The following is a 20,962-nucleotide window of genomic DNA, read 5'->3' as shown; positions in this document are numbered from 1 at the left end:
CTTCTTCCCATCGACGCCTGACTCTGTACCTCAGCAGCGAGATAGTAGCACACAGGGGGACAGCGCACTGAAGTAATTCAGCATCTTTCTGTTGTCTAGCAGGGCACACGGGTATTGAGGGAAACGAAAGGGCGCATCTAGCAGCCTAGGGCTGCTAGATGCGCCCTTTCGTTTCCCTCAATACCCGTGTGCCCTGCTAGACAACAGAAAGACAACTCCCGTCCCAGCCGTTGTAGTTCGAGGTCGGTGTTCTGGATGTTTTGGATTACTTTATCTGCTGCGCACATGCTCAGCCTCGCCATTCTACATCTACATCTACATACATACTCCGCAATCCACCATACGGTGCGTGGCGGAGGGTACCTCGTACCATAACTAGCATCTTCTCTCCATGTTCCACTCCCAAACAGAACGAGGGAAAAATGACTGTCTATATGCCTCTGTACGAGCCCTAATCTCTCTCTTATCTTATCTTTGTGGTCTTTCCGCGACATGTAAGTTGGCAGCAGTAAAACTGTACTGCAGTCAGCCTCAAACGCTGGTTCTCTAAATTTCCTCAGTAGCGATTCACGAAAAGAACGCCTCCTTTCCTCCAGAGACTCCCACCCGTGGTCCTGAAGCATTTCCGTAAGACTCGCGTGATGGTCAAACCTCCCAGTAACAAATCTAGCAGCCCGCCTCTGAATTGCTTCTACATCCTCTCTCAATGTGACCTGATAGGGATCCCAAACACTCAAGCAGTACTCAAGAATAGGTCGTATTAGTGTTTTATAAGCGGTCTCCTTTACAGATGCACCACATCTTCCCAAAATTCTACTAATGAACCGAAGACGACTATCCGCCTTCCCCACAACTGTCATTACATGCTTTTCCCACTTCATATCGCTCTGCAATGTTATGCCCAAATATTTAATGGACGTGACTGTGTTAGGCGCTACGCTACTAATGGAGTATTCAAATGTTACAGGATTCTTTTTCCTATTCATCTGCATTAATTTACATTTATATATATTTAGAGTTAGCTGCCATTCTTTACACCAATCACAAATCCTGTCCAAGTCATCTTGTATCCTCCTACAGTCACTCAACGACACCTTCCCGTACACCACAGCATCATCAGCAAACAGCTTCACATTGCTATCCACCCTATCCAAAAGACCATTTATGTAGATAGAAAACAACAGCGGACCTACCACACTTCCCTGGGGCACTCCAGACGATACCCTCACCTCCGATGAACACTCACCATCGAGGACAAAGCGATCTCCAACTAAATATCTTTTTTTCCCAAGCATTTTCAGTGATGCGCCAGGTAGATGCTTTGAAACCATTTGAACATACCAGTGCTTTGTCCTGTGTACGTAGAAGCTCTCACGAAAGCTTTGTGGAGCAATACTTTCCGCTCCCTTTCCATTTTGCAAAGTTCAGTCGTACGCAATATAATTTTGCTACGTAGCATTAGTTTTTTATTCTAAAGTACGCCTACCGGTAGGCGTTGTAGGCAACTCACGAGACGGCTCAGGAACTGCATCATCACTCCTTTTGATAACGTACTGAACAATAAAAGACACTCGGAGCACTGAAGTGTAAAACAATATCAAAGTAGACGACAATGGATACCTCACACAATACAGACAACTATCTAATGTTGGCAGCAGCCAAAATAATAATAATAATAATAATAATAATAATTGAGAGTTGCCATACCGCTCTGTTCCCTTCAGCGCCAGTTCAGGCACAGCCAATGTAAAGTTTTGAATGGTTTTCGTTGTTTTTTTTTGTTTTTTTTGTTTTTTTTGTTTCTTTGTGCGGCGAGTTTCTTTAAAACAGCAAAATGTCTGATGCGGGCAATCAAAACCGCTTTTTAGCTGTGTCACTGTACTCCATTCTTCTCGCTAAGAAACTAACGTGGGGTAGGTTTGGATTACACGTCCTGCCGATGATGCAGTCATTAAAAATGGAGTATAAACTAGAATAGGTGAATGATGAATAACGAAATAAGCCGCGTCCCATTTAAAGATATCATGCTAGTTCTCGCGAGTTGCTCGTACAATTTTGAACCTCGATTTCCTGAAAATGACTGAGATGCGATGCCAATAAAAGTGATCATGGACGGATAGTTTCAGTGTTATGACAGCTGTTTAATACGTGCGACAGATAATGGTTCATATATCAAAGTTCATGCTACTATGTGTGCTTAAATCAGCGAAATCTATTTTATTTGACACTGTCTTCGCATATTATATGAAAGTAAAAGCCAGTCGCGGTGGCCGAGCGGTTCCAGGCGCCTCAGTCCGGAACCGCGCGACCGCCACGGACGCAGGTCCGAACCCCGCCTCGGGCATGGATGCGCGTGATGTCCCTAGCCTAGTCAGATCCAAGAAGTTCCCAGTTCTAGGGACCGACGACCTCATATGTCAAGTCCCACAGTGCTCAGAGCCATTTGAACCATTTTTGAAAGTAAAACAACACTTTTAAAAATATGAGTACACGTTTCAGCAAAAGATCTCGAGATACAGTGTGTCCCAGGAGGATTTGATAATATTCAGGGTTATGTCGCGGACGATCATTTGAAGCACAACAGTCTTAAACGTAGATTCTAAAATGCTATGAGCACTTGTTTAGTAAAAGCGTGTGTCACTGTAGCGAAGATGAACAAGTGCTCATAGATCTTGAGATACGCATTTTAGAGCCCATGTTTACTAGACTTTTTTTCTTTTTTGTACATAGTGCCTCCTCCCAAAATATGGAAAGCGAAGAGCTTCCTTTACAAGATATTTGTTTCACAGTATCGAAGATGAAGAACTGCCCATAGATCGTAAGGTGTACACATTTTAGAGCCCATATTTACTCGACCTTTTGGCTTCGAAGGACCGTTTCTGTCATACTCCTCAATATTAAACCCTTTCTCTTGAGACACCCCCTCCTAAGAGTCGCCAGTTAAATATTCTCTGCTGTTTCGGCAGATACACGCAACTTCTCCTCTTGGAATTTAAGAGAATTTCAAGAAAATAGAGAGTGTGTACTAATACAGGCAGACTTTGAACATGAAAAGGTAAGGGGTGACGGTTAAAGCAAGTGAAGGGGCTCCAGTTAATGTGACCATCGTCTACGTTTTGTTAACACAGTACACGTTTAACAAAACATGTAAACCAAACTATGATAATCATTAATCGTAACCATTACTTTACGAAAACACGTATCGATTGAAAGGCTTGTCTGCCAAAATGTAGGGGAAATAATGAAGACTGTGCGCGATGTAAAACCTTTTTCTCTTGTCAAAATACGTAACGTATAATCGATAAGTAAGAAGTCGAGCATGAACTCCCATTAACGGCAGGATGTAGTGCCAAGAGATGGGCAGTCCTGTTTAGAGGGGAGCCCAGCTGAGGGCGCGGTTTGCCAGAGAGCCTCGTCAGCAGCCGCTTTCCCTCCCGTTCCAGGTTCACCGCGCAGACGCCGACGACGACGACGAGGACGCGGGCGGCGGCGCGTCGGTCGAGGAGGCGTCCTCGGGGGCGGCGCCGGCGTCGGGGCCTACGGGGGCGGCGCCGCCCCGCAGCAACACGGGCCTGTCGCAATCCGACCTGAGCGTGTCATCGGCGGGCTCGGCCAACCCGAGCTACCGCTACGGCAACCAGACGGGCTACGACGGTGGACCGTTCGGCTACCCGCAGTACGCCGGATACTGCGTCGAGGCGGCCGCCCCCGGCGCTGGCGCCGGCGCTGCGGGGGCGGTGGACGCGGCGGCCACTGAAGCGCCCTCCGCCTCCGCCTCGGCCACCGTCACGCCGGGCTCGGCGCGCAGGCCCGTCTTCTGGGGCGGCCAGGACTCGATGCTGAACAGCGACCAGCAGTCGGAGCAGCTGCTGTCCGACATCTTGCAGGTGGGCACGGCTGTCGGTCGGCTCCAAACTCTGCGCGAATCCACCTGCCAGCCTGTGCCGCATCGCGCTACTCGCCGCCACAGTTCTCCGTATACAGTATAACCTACAGTGTCAATTATCGATACGCTCACACGGGCATCTTTGTGAAATGTACAGTTTTAGATTGACTTCTTGTTGTTTTCTCCAGTCCAGAGACTGGTTTGATGCAGCTGTACATGCTACTCTATCTTGTGCAAACTTCTTAATCTCTGAATAGCTACTGCAGCCTACATCCTTTTGAATTGTTGTTCTTGTTGTGGTCTTCAGTCCTGAGACTGGTTTGATGCAGTTCTCCATGCTACTCTATCCTGTGCAAGGTGCTTCATCTTCCAGTACGTACTGCAGCCTACATCCTTCTGAATCTGATCCTTTTGAATATGCTTAGTGTATTCATCTCTTGGTCTCCCTCTACGCTGTTTACAAATTTCGCTTCTTCAGAAACGCATTCCTTGCCATCGCCTCTACATTTTATAAGCTACATGCTTCGACAGTCATTAGTTATTTTGCTTCCCAAATAGCAAAACTCATTTACTACTTTAACTGTCTCATTTCCTAATCTAATTCCCTCACCATCACCGACTACATGCCATTATCCTCGGTTTTGATGATGTGCATCTTATGTTCTTCTTTCAAGACGCTGTCCATTCCGTTCAGCTGCTTTTCCAGGTCCTTTGCTACCTCTGAAAGAGTTACAATGTCGTCCGCAAACCTCCAAGTTTTTTTTCTGCTCCCTGGACTCTAATTACCACTCCAATTTTTTTCTTTTGTTTCCTTTACTGCTTCTTCAATATACGGACGGAATAACATCGGGGATAGGCTACAACCATGCCTGACTCCATTCTCAACCACTGCTTCTCTTTCGTGCCCCTCGACTCTTATACCTACAATCTAGTTTTTACCGCCGGCTGGAATGGCGTAGAGGTTCCCATCGCTTCAGTCTGGAACCGCGTGACTGATACGGTCGCAGGTTCTAATCCTGCCTCGGGCATGGATGTGTGTGATGTCCTTAGGTTAGTTAGGTTTAAGTAGTTCTAAGTTCTAGGGGACTGATGATCTCAGATGTTAAGTCTCATAGTGTTCATAGCCATTTGAACCTATATTTTACCCCTGTCACCTTCAGAATTTGAAAGAGAGTATTCCAGTCAACATTATAGAAAGCTTTATCTAAGCCTGAAAATGCTAGAATCGTAGGTCTGCCTTCCCTTAATTTCCTAAGACAAGTCGTAGGGTCAGTATTGCCTCGCATGTTCCAACATTTCTACGGAAACCAAACTGATCTTCTTGAGGTCGGCTTCTACCAGTTTTTCCATTCGTCTGTAAAGAACTGACTTAGAGAAATGAATTTACTTTTGTGCACATTTACCGACTATAAAGTTTTGAGTTGAGACCGTAATTTGCACATGAATCTCTGTACACAGAGTGAACCAGAACTCCATCGTACTATGGAACAAAATAAGAAAAAAGTCTAGAAAAAAAGGGCGCTAAGGTGCATCCCTCAAGAGCTACGAACACTTGTTAATCTTCACTACTACGAAACACAACTCCTCCACTGAACAAGTGCTCATAGTGCAATCTGGTGGAAATGTTTACTGGATACCTTCTTCTTGTTTTGTCCCATTCTACCACCTCTCAAAATATGGAAAGCAAGGAGGATGCAGTGGAAGGGATTTTGATTCACAGCATCGAAATTGAACAAATCCTCGAAGCTCTTAAGGTATGCATTTCAGAGCTCACGTTTAAAAGACATTTTTTAAACTAAACAAACACTGTTTCTTGCCTTGTTTTACAAATTCTGTTATTAATGCTACTGCACAACCTAGGTTTCGGGCTATAAACCCATTTTAATACATTACTGATCCCAAAGACGATAAAGCACAGATAAACATGATGACAGAGCAAATATAATCATCTCATTTTCTTAAGGTATCGATCCATAGCTTAATGTAAAATAACGTCAATGATCATTTTTAACAAATTACATATATGTTTCGTAGTAGTGAAGGTCAACAAGTGTTCGTAGCTCTTGAGGGATGCACCTTAGCGCCCTTGTTTTCCAGACTTTTTTCTTATTTTGTTCCATAGTACGGTGGAGTTCCGGTTCACTCTGTGTACAGAGATTCATGTGCAAATTACGGTCTCAACTCAATTCAGGAATTACACTAACATGACTGGAATGAAATTATGCATCAACCAAGAACTTTTTACCTACTTATGGACTGTGGCCCAAAGTCTTGCTTCCATCCTGGGGTTGTGGTCTCATTTAAAGGAGGTGAATAACTGAATTGGGTCTACTCGTTTAATAATAGGGTTGTAAATGTACAAATTTGTATTTTAATTTCTAAAATTTCTAATTGGTTGAGTTTAGCCCCCCTCTTTTGCCAGCCGCGGTGGCCGAGCGGTTCTAGGCGCTTCAGTCGCAGGTTCGAATCCTGCCTGTGTGTGATGTCCTTAGGTTAGTTACATTTAAGTAGTTCTAATTCTAGGGGACTGATGACCTCAGATGTTAAGTCCCATAGTGCTCAGAGCCATTTGAACCATTTTTTAGCCCCCTTTTCCTCTGTGTATAAGAGTTGTACATGTATTATGTATTTGTGGTTGTTGTTCAGGAAATGTTCCGCAAAGGCTGAATCCGGCATCTTCAATTTCCAACTAAACTCAATCAATTAGAAATTTTAGAAATTAAAAGACAGATGTGTACAACCCACATCTATTACTAAACGAGCAAAACCCAATTCAGTTATTCACCTCTTTTAGACGAGAACACAACCCCAGGATAGAAGCAAAACTTTGGGCCTCACTCCGTCAGTAGCTAAAAAGTTCCTGGCTGATCCATAACTTCACTCCTGTCATGTTAGTCCGATTCCTGAACTGTGTAATTACATATATAATTTGTTAAAAAATGGTCATTGACGTAATTTTACATTAAGCTGTGAATCGATGCCTTAAGAAACTGAGATGATTTTCTTTGCCTGTGCATTATCATCTTTGGGGTTCAGTAATGTACTTGAAAATGGGCTTATAGCCCGAAACCTAGATTGTGCAGTAACATTAATGATAAAATTTGTGAAACAAGGCAAAAAACAGTGTTTGTTTAGTTACTTTGCAATGTTTCACCAAGAACCCACAGTTAATTCAATTGAAATATTCTTTTTCTATTTTCGATCTGTTCTGCCACCTCTGAAAGTTTGTTGGTGGAGCTATAGTTCACCCATGGACGTACATGCGGACATACATATGTATTTAGATATGTACTTACATATGCTCCACATCTCTTCCTGCACCACTCGGTCCATTTCAGCTAAACTTGTAGACATATAACTTGCTGTCTGGAAGGAAGGACTGTGGATGTAAGAACCACCTGCCTCTCAAAGGGGTCCGGGTGGTGGTGAAATAGAAGCATAACTGAACTGCGCGCAAATACCCAGAGTATGTGCCTCCAGAATTTTAAAATCAGACCGCTTAATGACGTACAACCGACTTCACACATAACTTTACACCTTACGAAATTTTTTCTCTCTGACGACCACCACAAAACGATGAAAGGAAAAACGTTTACGACTTACTAACCTAAATTTTTGCTGTTCATGCAGTCAAACCTCAGCATCAGACAAGACTTAATTATTTACATCTTTACTACTAACTGTATCGCAATACATTTCGCAGTCGGCATCCGCATCTATCACTGAATATACCTACAAAATTATATCACTGTACGACACTTAGTATGATAAAACTAGAGAAACTACGAGTAGTTCATGTCAGAACGGAACACAAATCGCCAACACCATTATTTTATAATGAGAGTTCCATTGTTTACCAGATGACTTCTTTCTTAAAGTAATCACAAGTTCGAAGCAGTTTTATACAGTTGAGTTCGATTCTTCAAAGAATCGGAGATTTACTGGTTACTTATTATCTTTGTAGCAGGAAAGATTGTGGGGTTAGGAACCATCTACATGCCTTACAGATGCGAATGATTCAGGGACACCTGGAGCAATTTCAGCTAAATTTGTTCTCTACATGACTTATCATTTGTATAAAAATACCGTAGGTGTAAATTCCCTCTTCCGCACCCTCATGCTGCTAGGGTCGGTGGTGTGGATGAGTCTATTTATTTTCTCTATTTCGTTCACTTGGAATTATTTTAAAGTTTGAAGTGCAATTTGTCTGTTATTTGCGCTGTTCAGTGTGTCAACCAGGTCATGACAAGGAGCCTTGCAGCGAGCCAGTAACTTTGTCAACGAGTTTCGGCACCTAAGCCACACGGCCGAATTCTGCAGATAAACTTAACGTTCTGAATAAGTTCTGAAATAAAATACTGAACTAGATATGTTGATGATGTAGTGTGCTTGTGGACAGATACCACCAGACAATTAAATATTTTTTTCAACATTTGAATTCACACCACAGTGAAATTAAAGTTACAAAGGAGTTGGGAGGAGACTCTTTCAACTTTTTAGAGGTCACTATCGGCATTAGTAAACAACAGATTTCATTTAAGATACACAGAAAAGGTAATTCAACAGACACAGTAATATTGGCCATTTTCCAGCGTGCCATAACACACAAACATGCATCGATCGTTGAATACTTATATTCATTGTAATTATATGAGGAAGAATGGTTACAAATCGAGCAATCATATTTAGAGATAATCTAAACAGATCAACCGAATGTCTACAAAATAACCCTCCCGCAGAATACAGTTACCCAGAACTACCACTAACTTTTAGATTCTAATATGTTCCACTACGTAGTGCACTACCTACTATCTGTACCACGAACAAAAGCAGGTTTTAAAAATGAGTTGGAAATATTTAAAGAAATATCATACAGTAATTGTTAGAGTCCTACTCTAACTGACAACATACTCGGCAAGCTTTTATCCTCCTTAGACAGCACAAAGCCACACTGGCAACAAATGGGTCTCCGTGCTATATGAAGGTAGGGTTCACAGGTACTTGCTAGGAAACTGAAATCCAAGAACTATGGTCCAGCTTCTATATGGAGCTATGGATATGGAGGTCACTGAGGCAGTGATATATCTACCAGACTAAGCATAAAAGGTGTTGAAGAGTAAAAAAAAAAACAGAGATTCCTCGTTTGAATAAATGCAGAGAACTATCTTTACTTGAAATTCTGACCCAATCCTTAATGAGCAAAAAATTCCATTACTTGCCCTTACAAATGTAGCAGTAGCCAGTTAAAAATACTTCTCTCACCATTCGATGATGTTCTTGTTATAACTATTCTGCACCCACATTCCATGTATTCCTTTCTACACTTCCCCCCCACTCCCCCTTCCCATCTATTTTTGGCCTGGTCATCACATTCACCAATTTGCCCATATAACTTAGCAGTATGAGCCATCACTCATTTGTGACTTTATTTGACTTACACGTCCAGTTAGTTTTAATATTTAGATATAGTCTAATATAAGATTCATTTGTTCAGAGTCTCTTTCGTTATTACATTATGCTTGTCTTTTGTATGGATACAGTGGTAAAATGCCTCTTTTTTTTGTGCAACAATCTTTGTACAGCTATGAACCCTCGCTGAAGTTGTGTGGGTTCAGTTGTCTGTGCATTTAGCTATCTTACGATGGCCTAGGAACCTGAAAGCCAGTTCATAACTTTCATTCACCTTGTATGAATTTTATGACAGTTAATGCAGAAGATCTTTTCAACAGGATTTTCAAATATGATTTTAAGAACATTTACTTCTAACTAAACCCAAAATCATGTTGCCTATTTGCCATCAGCACTGATATTATTATTTTCAGATAGAATTAAACCAGTTAATTCTTATAACACTGACACTTTGAACTAAAGGAATTCAATTACCGGGGAGGCTTTCATAAAAGCAACATTTATTTCCTCCCTCACTTCCAATAAAATCCTCAGCAATTTTATGCAAATTTTTAGCACTCAGGTTTAAGCAAAAGTAATTAAATAATTGGTTTTTCACCAGTTCTCATAATCAGGGTACTCGGAAATCGCTGTTTAAGAGGAGTGGATCCTAAGAGGTATCAAGATAGGAAACTAATCACGGTTGATACACAAATTTAAATGAGTTACATAGATTTCATATACTTGAGTAAATGTGCTGATCCATACACTTTACAAAGATCTGACTTCTCCTCTCTGCTGAAGTGATTACGCAATGTTGGTGACGAATACATAACACAAGGTGGACTTTCCGTTGTAAGTACTTTGCTCTGTTATTATCTTCTTGGCGATGATCATCAACTTCTATGGTATTTTCCAGAAACAGAGCAATATTTTAGAGCCATTTATCCACTCGAGGCTTTTCCACATTAACTCCAAATACTGAAAGCTTCAGTCGGCACCTGCGCTGTCCACTTTCCAGTTACTGGTTGTCGACTGTACGTTTGCTAATCTTCGACTGACTATTGTTTCACCTTTTCCCTTGTACCAACCACATTTTGCGCGCGCTAATTCACTTTCGTTTCAGAGGGAAGCACATCAAGTTTTCATTTACACAATTCAAAAGCCCTAAGCGTTAATCAGCATATACATAGTTGTATATTCATACCTTTTACAAAATCCCTTCACTTACACATATTAGTAAATCAATAAAAATACGTATAATTAAAGTCGTCCTCCTCCAAACGACGGTATTCCAACGGTGAAGAGAAAACACAATGCATATCTTTCTACATATTTACAGCATATCAAAGAATACCTACCGAAGAAAACATACTGTACATAAAGCATAATTAATCAAAAAGTAATGTTTAAGATCATAACTATGGTGTTACAAAATGACCTTAAGAAAATCATTCTGACTGCTTAAACTGAATGGGTGATTCAGCTCACAAGACTGGTACATGAGGTATGAGGGAGACTTCTTGAGTTGTTGAATCTGTGAGTGTAGTAGCCTCAATGATATTATTTAGTATGGTTTCAGTCTGCGAACAGTTAGCACTACCAACTCTCAGATTAATCAGAATGCACAGTAGTATTTTAATCATAGCACGATAAGCGAAAAATACACCTTTCCTCGTAGGGAGGTATTCTGTTAACACCGACTAAGTGGAAGAAAACAAAGCAACACATTGTTGTGTATACAATTTTTATTTAAATTTATATACCGGGGGATCAGAAACGGTCTGAAATCTTGTAAGGTCGTTTCAGGGTAGGTTGTGCCGGACAAACAATATATAGGGTGAACAGGGAGGAAAGGGACATGTGTATTGTGGTGATAACATTGGTGATTCTGGACAAAAAAAATTGAAATGAACATAATGTACTCTTAACCGTTTCCTACAAACAATTGTTTGAAAATCACGGCCGCCAATCGTACGTCCTTCTTTACCAGTATTCATATCCGAACATATTCAAAGCGCATTTCCCACGGCATGTGGTCGGGTGAAGAAACCTGAAAGTTTACTCTCAAGTATAAGACTGTACGAATGAGCTCAGATTCGGAGCACAGCAGCTGTCTACAGGAGCTGCAGATGGACTGCAGTTAACAGTGAACTTTTTGGGCATTTTTGTGAGAAAATGTATACAACGAAACAAAACATTAAATCACAATACTTCATATATCATCACCTGCATTTGTCCTGCTCCCCACTGCTTTCATCAGTTTTCTCGGAAACCATTAAGAATCAGACACAAGTACATGCGGCGTTTATAGTTCAGAATCACTAATACTGTCGCCCTTCAAAACATTCATCTTTCGTCCTAACCCACGGATGTGAAAAACGATTCGTTTGATGATTTAAATGACCTGCTGTCACCAACTGCGAGAAAGAAAAGGAAGTCACACATTTTCACAGCGCAGCATATTCTATATCGCTGTCAGTTTTGACAGAAAACCTGAACACCTCCGTCCAAAGTTATTACAAGAGTATCGTGTAAAAATCGAAATAAATAGGTGTAAAATATTTAGAGATCTTTTCAAACTATCTAAGGCAAAAAATGACGCATCATGAGCGAATTGTCCGAATGGTAAAGACAAACAGATGATTACAATATCAGAAAAATGATTTATTGAACAAAAAGAGATCCACACACTACTCTGGTCCACCTCTGGCCCCTATGCAAGCCATATAATCCGCCAGACGTTCTTCATTGAGGAGACCTCCGGCGACCTTGCTGGCAAAGGCAGTTTAAATTTTGTGTCGAATTGTTTGTGCTCTCTGTAGAGTAGTTCAGACGTTCTTTGCACAACAGTTTTTAGCATGGATAGGGACTGCAACTGCTGTGTTCAGATGCAGGCTGAGTTGGCATCCCTTCGCGCCCAGCTTCAGGCGGTGTTGGCTTCGGTCACACAGCTTGAGGCTGTTGCCAATGGGCATCACTGTGGGGGTCCGGATGGGGGTTTGTCGGGGACGGCCAGCTCGTCCCACGCATCCCCCGATCGGACTACGACTGTGGCTGTCCGGGATACTGCCCACATTGACGTTGATCCCTCACCTGTGATAGAGTGGGAGGTCGTCTCGAGATGTGGCAGGGGGTGAAAGACATTCTGGAGGGCTGAACGAAAGGCCTCTCCAGTTTGTCTGACGAACCGGTTTCAGGCTCTGTCTCAGGCTGATACTGATCTTCGACCGGACATGGCTGCTTGTCCTGTTCCAGAGGTTGCCCCTCAGTCTGCAAGATCCGGGCGGTTGCAGAGGGTGGGCTTACTGGTAGTTGGGAGCTCCAACGTCAGGCGCATGATGGGGCCCCTTAGGGATATGGCAGCAAGAGAGGGGTTAGAAAACCAATGTGCACTCCGTGTGCATACCGGGGGGAGTCATTCCAGATGTGGAAAGGGTCCTTCCGGATGCCATGAAGGGTAGAGGGTGCACCCATCTGCAGGTGGTTGCTCATGTCGGCACCAATGATGTGTGTCGCTATGGATTGGAGGAAATCCTCTCTGGCTTCCGGCGGCTATCTGATTTGGTGGAGACTGTCAGTCTCGCTATCGGGATGAAAACAGAGCTCACCATCTGCAGCATCGTCGACAGGACTGACTGCGGACCTTTGGTACAGAGCCGAGTGGAGGGTCTGAATCAGAGGCTGAGACGGTTCTGCGACCGTGTGGGCTGCAGATTCCTCGACTTGCGCCATAGGGTGGTGGGGTATCGGGTTCCGTTGGATAGGTCAGGAGTCCACTACACGCAGCAAGCGGCTACACGGGTAGCAGGGGTTGTGTGGCGTGGACTGGGCGGATTTTTAGGTTAGATGGCCTCGGGTAAGTACAGAAAGGGCAGCAGCCTCAAAGGGTGCGGGACAAAGTGAGGACATGCGGGAGCCAAACAGCAATCGGTACTGTAATTGTAAACTGTCGAAGCTGCATTGGTAAAGTAGCGGAACTTCAAGCGCTGATAGAAAGCACCGAAGCTGAAATCGTTATAGGTACAGAAAGCTGGCTGAAGCCAGAGATAAATTCTGCCGAAATTTTTACAAAGGCACAGACGGTGTTTAGAAAGGATAGATTGCATACAACCGGTGGTGGCGTGTTTGTCGCTGTTAGTAGTAGTTTATCCTGTAGTGAATTAGAAGTGGATAGTTCCTGTGAATTATTATGGGTGGAGGTTACACTCAACAACCGAGCTAGGTTAATAGTTGGCTCATTTTACCAACCTCCCGACTCAGCAGCATTAGTGGAAGAACAACTGAGAGAAAATTTGGAATACATATCACATAAATTTTCTCAGCATGTTATAGTCTTAGGTGGAGATTTCAATTTACCAGATATAGACTGGGACACTCAGATGTTTAGGATGGGTGGTAGGGACAGAGCATCGAGTGACATTATACTGAGCGCACTATGCAAAAATTACCTCGAGCAATTAAACAGAGAACCGACTCGTGGAGATAACATCTTGGTCCTACTGATAACAAACAGACCTGAACTTTTCGACTCTGAAATTGCAGAACATGGAATAAGTGATCATAAGGCCGTTGCAGCATCCCTGAATATGGAAGTTAATAGGAATATAAAAGAAGGGATGTAGGTTTATTTATTTAGCAAGAGTAATAGAAGGCAGATTTCATACTACCTAACAGATCAAAACTAAAATTCCTGTTCCGACACTGGCAGTGTTGAGTGTTTACGGAAAAAGTTCAAGGCAACCGTAAAATGGGTTTTAGACAGGTACGTGCCGAGTAAAACTGTGAGGGACGGGAAAAACCCACCGTGGTTCATCAACAAAGTTAGGAAACTACTGCGAAAGCAAAGAGAGCTTCACTCGAAGTGTAAACGCAGCCAAAACCTCTCAGAGAAACAGAAGCTAAACGATCTCAAAGTTAGCGTAAGGAGGGCTATGCGTGAAGCGTTCAGTGAATTCGAAAGTAAAATTCTATGTACCGACTTGACAGAAAATCCCAGGAAGTTCTGGTCTTACATTAAATCCGTAAATGGCTCGAAACAGCATGTCCAGACACTCCGGGAAGATGATGGCATTGAAACAGGGGATGACACGCGTAAAGCTGAAATACCAAACACCTTTTTCCAAAGCTGTTTCACAGAGGAAGACCACACTGCAGTTCCTTCTCTAAATCCTCGCACAAACGAAAAAATGGCTGACATCGAAAAAAGTGTCCAAGGGATAGAAAAGCAACTGCTATCACTCAACAGAGGAAAGTCCGCTGGACCTGACGGGATACCAATTCGATTCTACACAGAGTACGCGAAAGAACTTGCCCCCCTTCTAACAGCCGTGTACCGCAAGTCTCTAGACGAACGGAAGGTTTCAAATGATTGGAAAAGAGCACAGGTAGTCCCAGTCTTCAATAATTGTCGTCGAGCAGATGCGCAGAAACTATAGACCTATATCTCTGACGTCGATCTGTTGTAGAATTTTAGAACATGATTTTTGCTCGCGTATCATGTAGTTTTTGGAAACCTAGAATCTACTTTGTAGGAATCAACATGGATTCCGGAAACAGCGATCGTGTGAGACCCGACTCGCTTTATTTGTTCATGAGAACCAGAAAATATTAGATACAGGTTCCCAGGTAGATGCTATTTTCCTTGACTTCCGGAAGGCGTTCGATACAGTTCCGCACTGTCGCCTGATAAAGAAAAATAAGAGCCTACGGAATATCAGACCAGCTGTGTGGCTAGGTTGAAGAGTTTTTAGCAAACATAACACAGCATGTTGTTATCAATGGAGAAACGTCTGCAGACGTTAAAGTAACCTCTGGCGTGCCACAGGGGAGTGTTATGGGACCATTGCTTTTCACAATATATATAAATGACCTAGTAGATAGTGTGGGAAGTTCCATGCGGCTTTTCGCGGATGATGCTGTAGTATACAGAGAAGTTGCAGCATTAGAAAATTATAGCGAAATGCAGGAAGATCTGCAGCGGGTAGGCACTTGGTGCAACGAGTGGCAACTGACCCTTAACATACACAAATGTAATGTATTGCGAATACATAGAAAGAAGGATCCTTTATTGTATGATTATATGACAGCGGACCAAACACTGGTAGCAGTTACTTCTGTAAAATATCTGGGAGTATGCGTGCGGAACGATTTGGAGTGGAATGATCACATAAAATTAATTGTTGGTAAGGCGGGTACCAGGTTGAGATTCATTGGGAGAGTCCTTAGAAAATGTAGTCCATCAACAAAGGAGGTGGCTTACAAACCACCCGTTCGACCTATACTTGAGTATTGCTCATTAGTGTGGGATCCGTACCAGATCGGGTTGACGGAGGAGATAGAGAATATCCAAAGAAGAGCGGCGCGTTTCGTGACGGCGTTATTTGGTAACCGTGATAGCGTTACGGAGATGTTTAGCAAACTCAAGTGGCAGACTCTGCAAGAGAGGCGCTCTGCATCGCGGTGTAGCTTGCTCGCCAGGTTTCGAGAGGGTGCGTTTCTGGATGAGGTATCGAATATATTGCTTCCCCCTACTTATACCTCCCAAGGAGATCACGAATGAAAATTAGAGAGATTCGAGCGCGCACGGAGGCTTTCAGATAGTCGTTCTTCTCGCGAACCATACGTGACTGGAACAGAAAAGGGAGGTAATGACAGCGGCACGTTAAGTGCCCTCCGCCACACACCGTTGAGTGGCTTGCGGAGTATAAATGTAGATGTGGATGCAGAAATATCTTGTTTTCGGAAAAGGAGGTGAACTTCATGGTCGTCACCGTCTATCAATCGACAGAATTGTAAGTGTACAAATTTCACTAAAATACAGGAAAAGAATAAGTAACAACCTCTAATAATTTATTAATTATAGCAATTGGATTATGTTCTTGTACAATAGTATGGTGCTGAATTCCACTGACCAATTTTGATGTAGCAGGACGTGTAGTTTGAAGGAAGTTAGTGTACCAAGCAATCTCCTTTTCTCACGCAAAGCAGATTGCTGTTTGATCTTATTTACTTACTTCAATGGTCCATTAGGTACGATAAGCTACAAAAACCTGGGGTCAAAGCTATCCGTAATACGGGCAAGTAACCATCAGAGTCGTACTTTAAATCTTAAAGAACAATAACTTCCTCCAAATTATAATACATCGGCAGAAGCTGCTCATTTTAGGAGGCAGCAACCAAAATTCAGGTACCAGTTACGATTAAAGTAAAATCTCATTCAAAATCAATCTCTTTCTCTCTCCAAACACATATCTAAATATTCATATTATTAAGATAAAAGTCATTTTATATCCTGTAGGAACGCTGTGCATGACAATCGGATGTGAACAGAAATGGCACCCCAGTTCGCTAGTCCTTGTTGTCGGGCCGTATGGCGCGCAACAGTCAGCTTGTTATCCGCACTGTGTGGGGTATCTCCAGATATGTCTTCATTGGTCATCGGGGCTCTGTTAGAAGCGGTACTCATCACCGAAGACAATTCTACACCTGTCAATGCAATTCCAAACTGTAGACGTGTCTGGACAAGCCCCAGACATTGGTGGGATACCAATCTCACTGTAGCACGTCATACGGCTACACAAGAACGAGTGATGGTCTCGGGTTCCAATTCTTCTCATAACAGGACAGCTTTGGTTCCCTTTCGCGACACCCTTATGATACAGTGGTACATCGGCGGTATTGTACGCCCCGTATTGATGTCCACCTGCACACGGCGGAACTTTCCACTGCTGGTCTTCACGCTTGCCAAACCCTACCTTGACACCGGCCGGGGTGGCCGAGCGGTTCTAGGCGCTACGATCTGGAACCGTGCGACCGCTACGGTCGCAGGTTCTAATCCTGCCTCGGTCATGTTTGTGATGTCCTTAGGTTAGTTAGGTTTAAGTAGTTCTACGTTCTAGGGGACTGATGACCTCAGAAGTTAAGTCCCATAGTGCTGAGAGCCATTTGAACCATTTGAACCCTACCTTGGCAAGCAAGGTCGCCGGATCCCTAGTCAATTGAGAACGTCCGGAGGATTACAGGCTGATCTCTCCTACCATCTCGAGTTTTTGACAATCTGATGCCAACATTGGTCAGGATTTGGCATGATATCCCTCAGGAAGACATCCAACATCTTTGCCAACAAGTGCCAGTGCCATAATTGCTTGCATAAGGGCCAGAGGCCGACTAACACATTAGTGACTTGCTCAACTTGCGAAGCTTTTTCTCTTCAATAAATCATGCAATTTTTCTGGAGCTATAATCATTTAGAATCTCTGCGGTTCAGATAATTTCTTTGTGGTGTGTCATTTCTTTTTTCTTGTATAGTTTACAAAAACTTGATAATGTTCTACATAGATTTACTTCAAACTTTTACACAATACTCTGAAATTATAATTATTTTTTCTGTACATGTAAAGTGTAGTTACCGATTTTTGTTCCATTCCAATAACTCCTTGGTGGGGCGCCGTCATTATCATCACAGAGTGTTTCTCAGTCAGAATTACGGGTCACATTCTGTGTGGAGAATCTAAAAAATAAGCTACTGCTGTTGAAGCGCCTTGCCAAAGTAAACAATGCTAATGAAATTAAGGATCTCGAAAAAACCACTAAGAAACTGTAAAAGAAAGTGTTGCAATTGGCGAAACAAAGATACATCACAAATCTCATAAAAAATAGTAAAAACCAATGCAAAGCAGCCTGGTCAGTAATTAGTACTGTTAAAGGTGAAGTCAGAAACTTTGACAAGACAGTCCCAATACCAGCAGATACATTCACTAAATATTTTGTAAGCTGGGCTGATGATATCAAAAAGTTGATCAGTAGACCCAATGTAACATGTATAGATTATCTTAAGAGTGGAAACCTAAATCATAATAGGGCCAGATCATCACTGTAACACTTTAAAGAGGTACGCAAAACATGAAGTTCTTAAAATAGTCAAAGAAATGAAAAATTCATACAGTACAGATATGTTTAATATGTGAAACAATCTATTGAAAGAAATAATACATTACATTGCAGCACCATTAACATATTCTATAAACCGGTGTCTCAAAGAAGGGGTTTTTCCTGATCCTCTCAAACTACCCAAGGTAAGTCCAGTCTTTAAGAAGGTTATCAAATCAGATCCTGCAAACTACAGACCAATTTCACTAATTCCAGTACTAGGAAACATCTATGAAGGCATAATACATCAGAAGATGTATGAGTACCTAAAACTAAATGGTATGTTAAGTGCATCACAGTTTGGTTACAGAAAATAAAGGTCAACTATACATGCCATAGAGCTGTTAGTCAAGACATTTTAGCAGCATTCGAGGACCATGCTCACACAAGTAATCTTACGTGATCTGAGCAAAGCTTTTGGATGTGTTGACCACTTACTTTTGCTCTCTAAACTTGAGTACTATGGAATATGTGATAAAAGTTTAAAACTCATCAAATCATATCTCAATAAAAGGAAACAGGTGGTGAGTTCAGGAAGTCATCTGTCAAACACACTCGAGTTTCAACATGGATTGCCACAGGGATCTAAATTGGGATCACTTCTTTTCCTTGTACACATAAATGACTTACCAGGAAATATAGATGAAAGACATATATATATATATATATATATATATATATATATATATATATATATATATGCAGATGATACAACTTTTCTATCTGTAAACCATGTACTTGATAACCTTGTAAGTGATATGAAATTGGCAAAAGAAAATGCAACATCATGGTTTAATGCAAATGGTCTACTATTAAACGAGGAAAAGACCCAAAATATGTGGTTCAGTCTAACAAAGAATACAAAAATAGAAAAACAAAAGGCAAAGTATTTAGGTATCATACTTGATAACAGTCTAACATGGAACTCTTATGTTGATCACATAGTGGTTAGATTATCAAGAGTTATATATTTGTTGAAGAGGCTGATGTAATATGTGACATTTGAGTATGTAAGGACAGCGTACTTTGCCTTTTCTCAACTTGTTTTAAGGTATGGGTTAATACTCTGGGGAAACAGCAGAAAAATAAATGAAATTATGGCGATCCAGAAGAAAGCAATCAGAGTAATTGCTAAGGTAGATAATAGAACATATTGTAAACTGTTGTTCTTTGAATATACAATTTTAACAGTTATTAATTTACATATTCTTGACAGTGTTAATCACATACTTGCTGAACTACCCAATTTAAGTGTAACAAATCAAAGGCATGACTACTATACAAGAACCTGTACTTCTCTGCTGTTGCCACAAAATAGATTAGTTAAAACTAACAGTAGTCATAAGTATATGGCAATTAAAATATATAACAAAGTGTCTAAAAATCCGTCAATAAAGCCTGACAAATTATTTAAAGAAAATGTACATAACTTCTTGTTAATTAATCCATTCTATTCATTGCAAGAATTTTTAGAAATGCCCAATATCAACTTAAATATGCAAAAATGTATTTTGTAAAATTAATAGGTTAAGTGAACTGACGAAGTCCATTGCATGTATTAATACTGAATGACCAATAAAGAATCTGAATCTGAATCCCGTGTTTGTGACGTACTCGTTCACTCCGGTGCAGGAGGAGCTCCTGCAGGAGGAGCAGCGGCAGCTGGGCAACGGCAGCGACTCGGCGGGTCCGGGCCTCCACCGCAGCGGCAGCCTGCCGCCCCGAGTGCGGGCCGAGCCCGCCCAGGAGGAGAGTGGGGCGCAGCAGCCAGGCAACAGGCTGGAGCCCGTGGTGGAGGCCGCCGCCCCCCGGGCCGCCTACAGCCCCCGGAAGCGCGCGTCGCTGCCCGCCATCTCGGCCGGCCTCTGCAGGCCGTCCCCGCGTCTCGAGGGCTTCAGGAACGACATCTCGCCGCTGCGGGAGGTGGCCGACCAGAGTCCCGAGGCTGAACGGTGCACCAGCAGCAGGACTTTGCAAGGTGGCGTCAGTGAAAAGCCTTTCGAGAACAAGTCTTTCGTGTCAACAAATCAAATGGCGAGCTAACTTTGTAGCTCAGACACTGTACTATGGCCACTAGAGACACGAGCAATGGACTCTGAAAATGGTGAACTAGGTTTCCCTCAATACTGATGGGAAACGAAACCGATAATTAATGTGTTGTACAAGTATTGAACCTCATTATATCCCATGAAAACGTGACATGTAACCAAGCAACTGATTGTATCAGTTACTTCTTTCAGAAAAAGTAACCGAATCAACGTATATATAATTCTGTGACAAACAATAAAAAAAATCTGTGCTTCATCTGAGCTAAACAGTGCTACTTTTGTAACTACATTTCTTACTTAAAATTACAGGGAGACAGAATGGATGGACTGTATTTATTTTAATGAGGCTAAATTCTATTATCCATTACTAGAGTTTCATTATTTAATTCACTGTTTACTATAGTGCATTTTACCACGATTTATTCATCTCCTCCCCCTCTCTGCTTTTTTTTTTTTGTTTTTTCCCATCTCATTTTGCACTTTCCTCCTAGTTATTAATTGTACAATTCATTTAACTTCATTTTTCACTTCCACTTACTCTTTACTAACCTCTCACTCTACCTTTCCTTCGTCTCTGTACTGAAGCTAGCACAGTGGTTATCAATGTTCGGTCTTTCACCTCCTTTATCAGACATCTATACTCGTTACAGCTTCCAAACTTAGTGACCTGAACATCATTTGCAACAGTCTCCACTACATCACCCTTTCT

The 20,962-nt window shown here is 42.1% G+C and overlaps 1 protein-coding gene across 1 annotated transcript in view; it reads left to right on the top strand.

Moving 5' to 3' along the window:
- The window catches only part of LOC126474289 (uncharacterized), a 176,557-nt gene extending 155,978 nt beyond the window's left edge, over positions 1–20,579 (top strand). The window contains exons 6-7 of the mRNA XM_050101753.1: positions 3,563–3,887; positions 19,838–20,579. Coding sequence (XP_049957710.1) covers positions 3,563–3,887; positions 19,838–20,248 — 736 coding nt within the window. The 3' untranslated portion in view covers positions 20,249–20,579. The remainder of the gene's footprint in view (positions 1–3,562; positions 3,888–19,837) is intronic.
- The last annotated feature ends 383 nt before the right edge of the window (positions 20,580–20,962 follow it).

This window comes from Schistocerca serialis, chromosome 4, assembly GCF_023864345.2.
Source record: "Schistocerca serialis cubense isolate TAMUIC-IGC-003099 chromosome 4, iqSchSeri2.2, whole genome shotgun sequence".
NCBI classification, from domain to species: domain Eukaryota; kingdom Metazoa; phylum Arthropoda; class Insecta; order Orthoptera; family Acrididae; genus Schistocerca; species Schistocerca serialis.
Note: the sequence above shows the minus strand (reverse complement) of the source record. Positions and strands in the feature narration are given on the sequence as shown.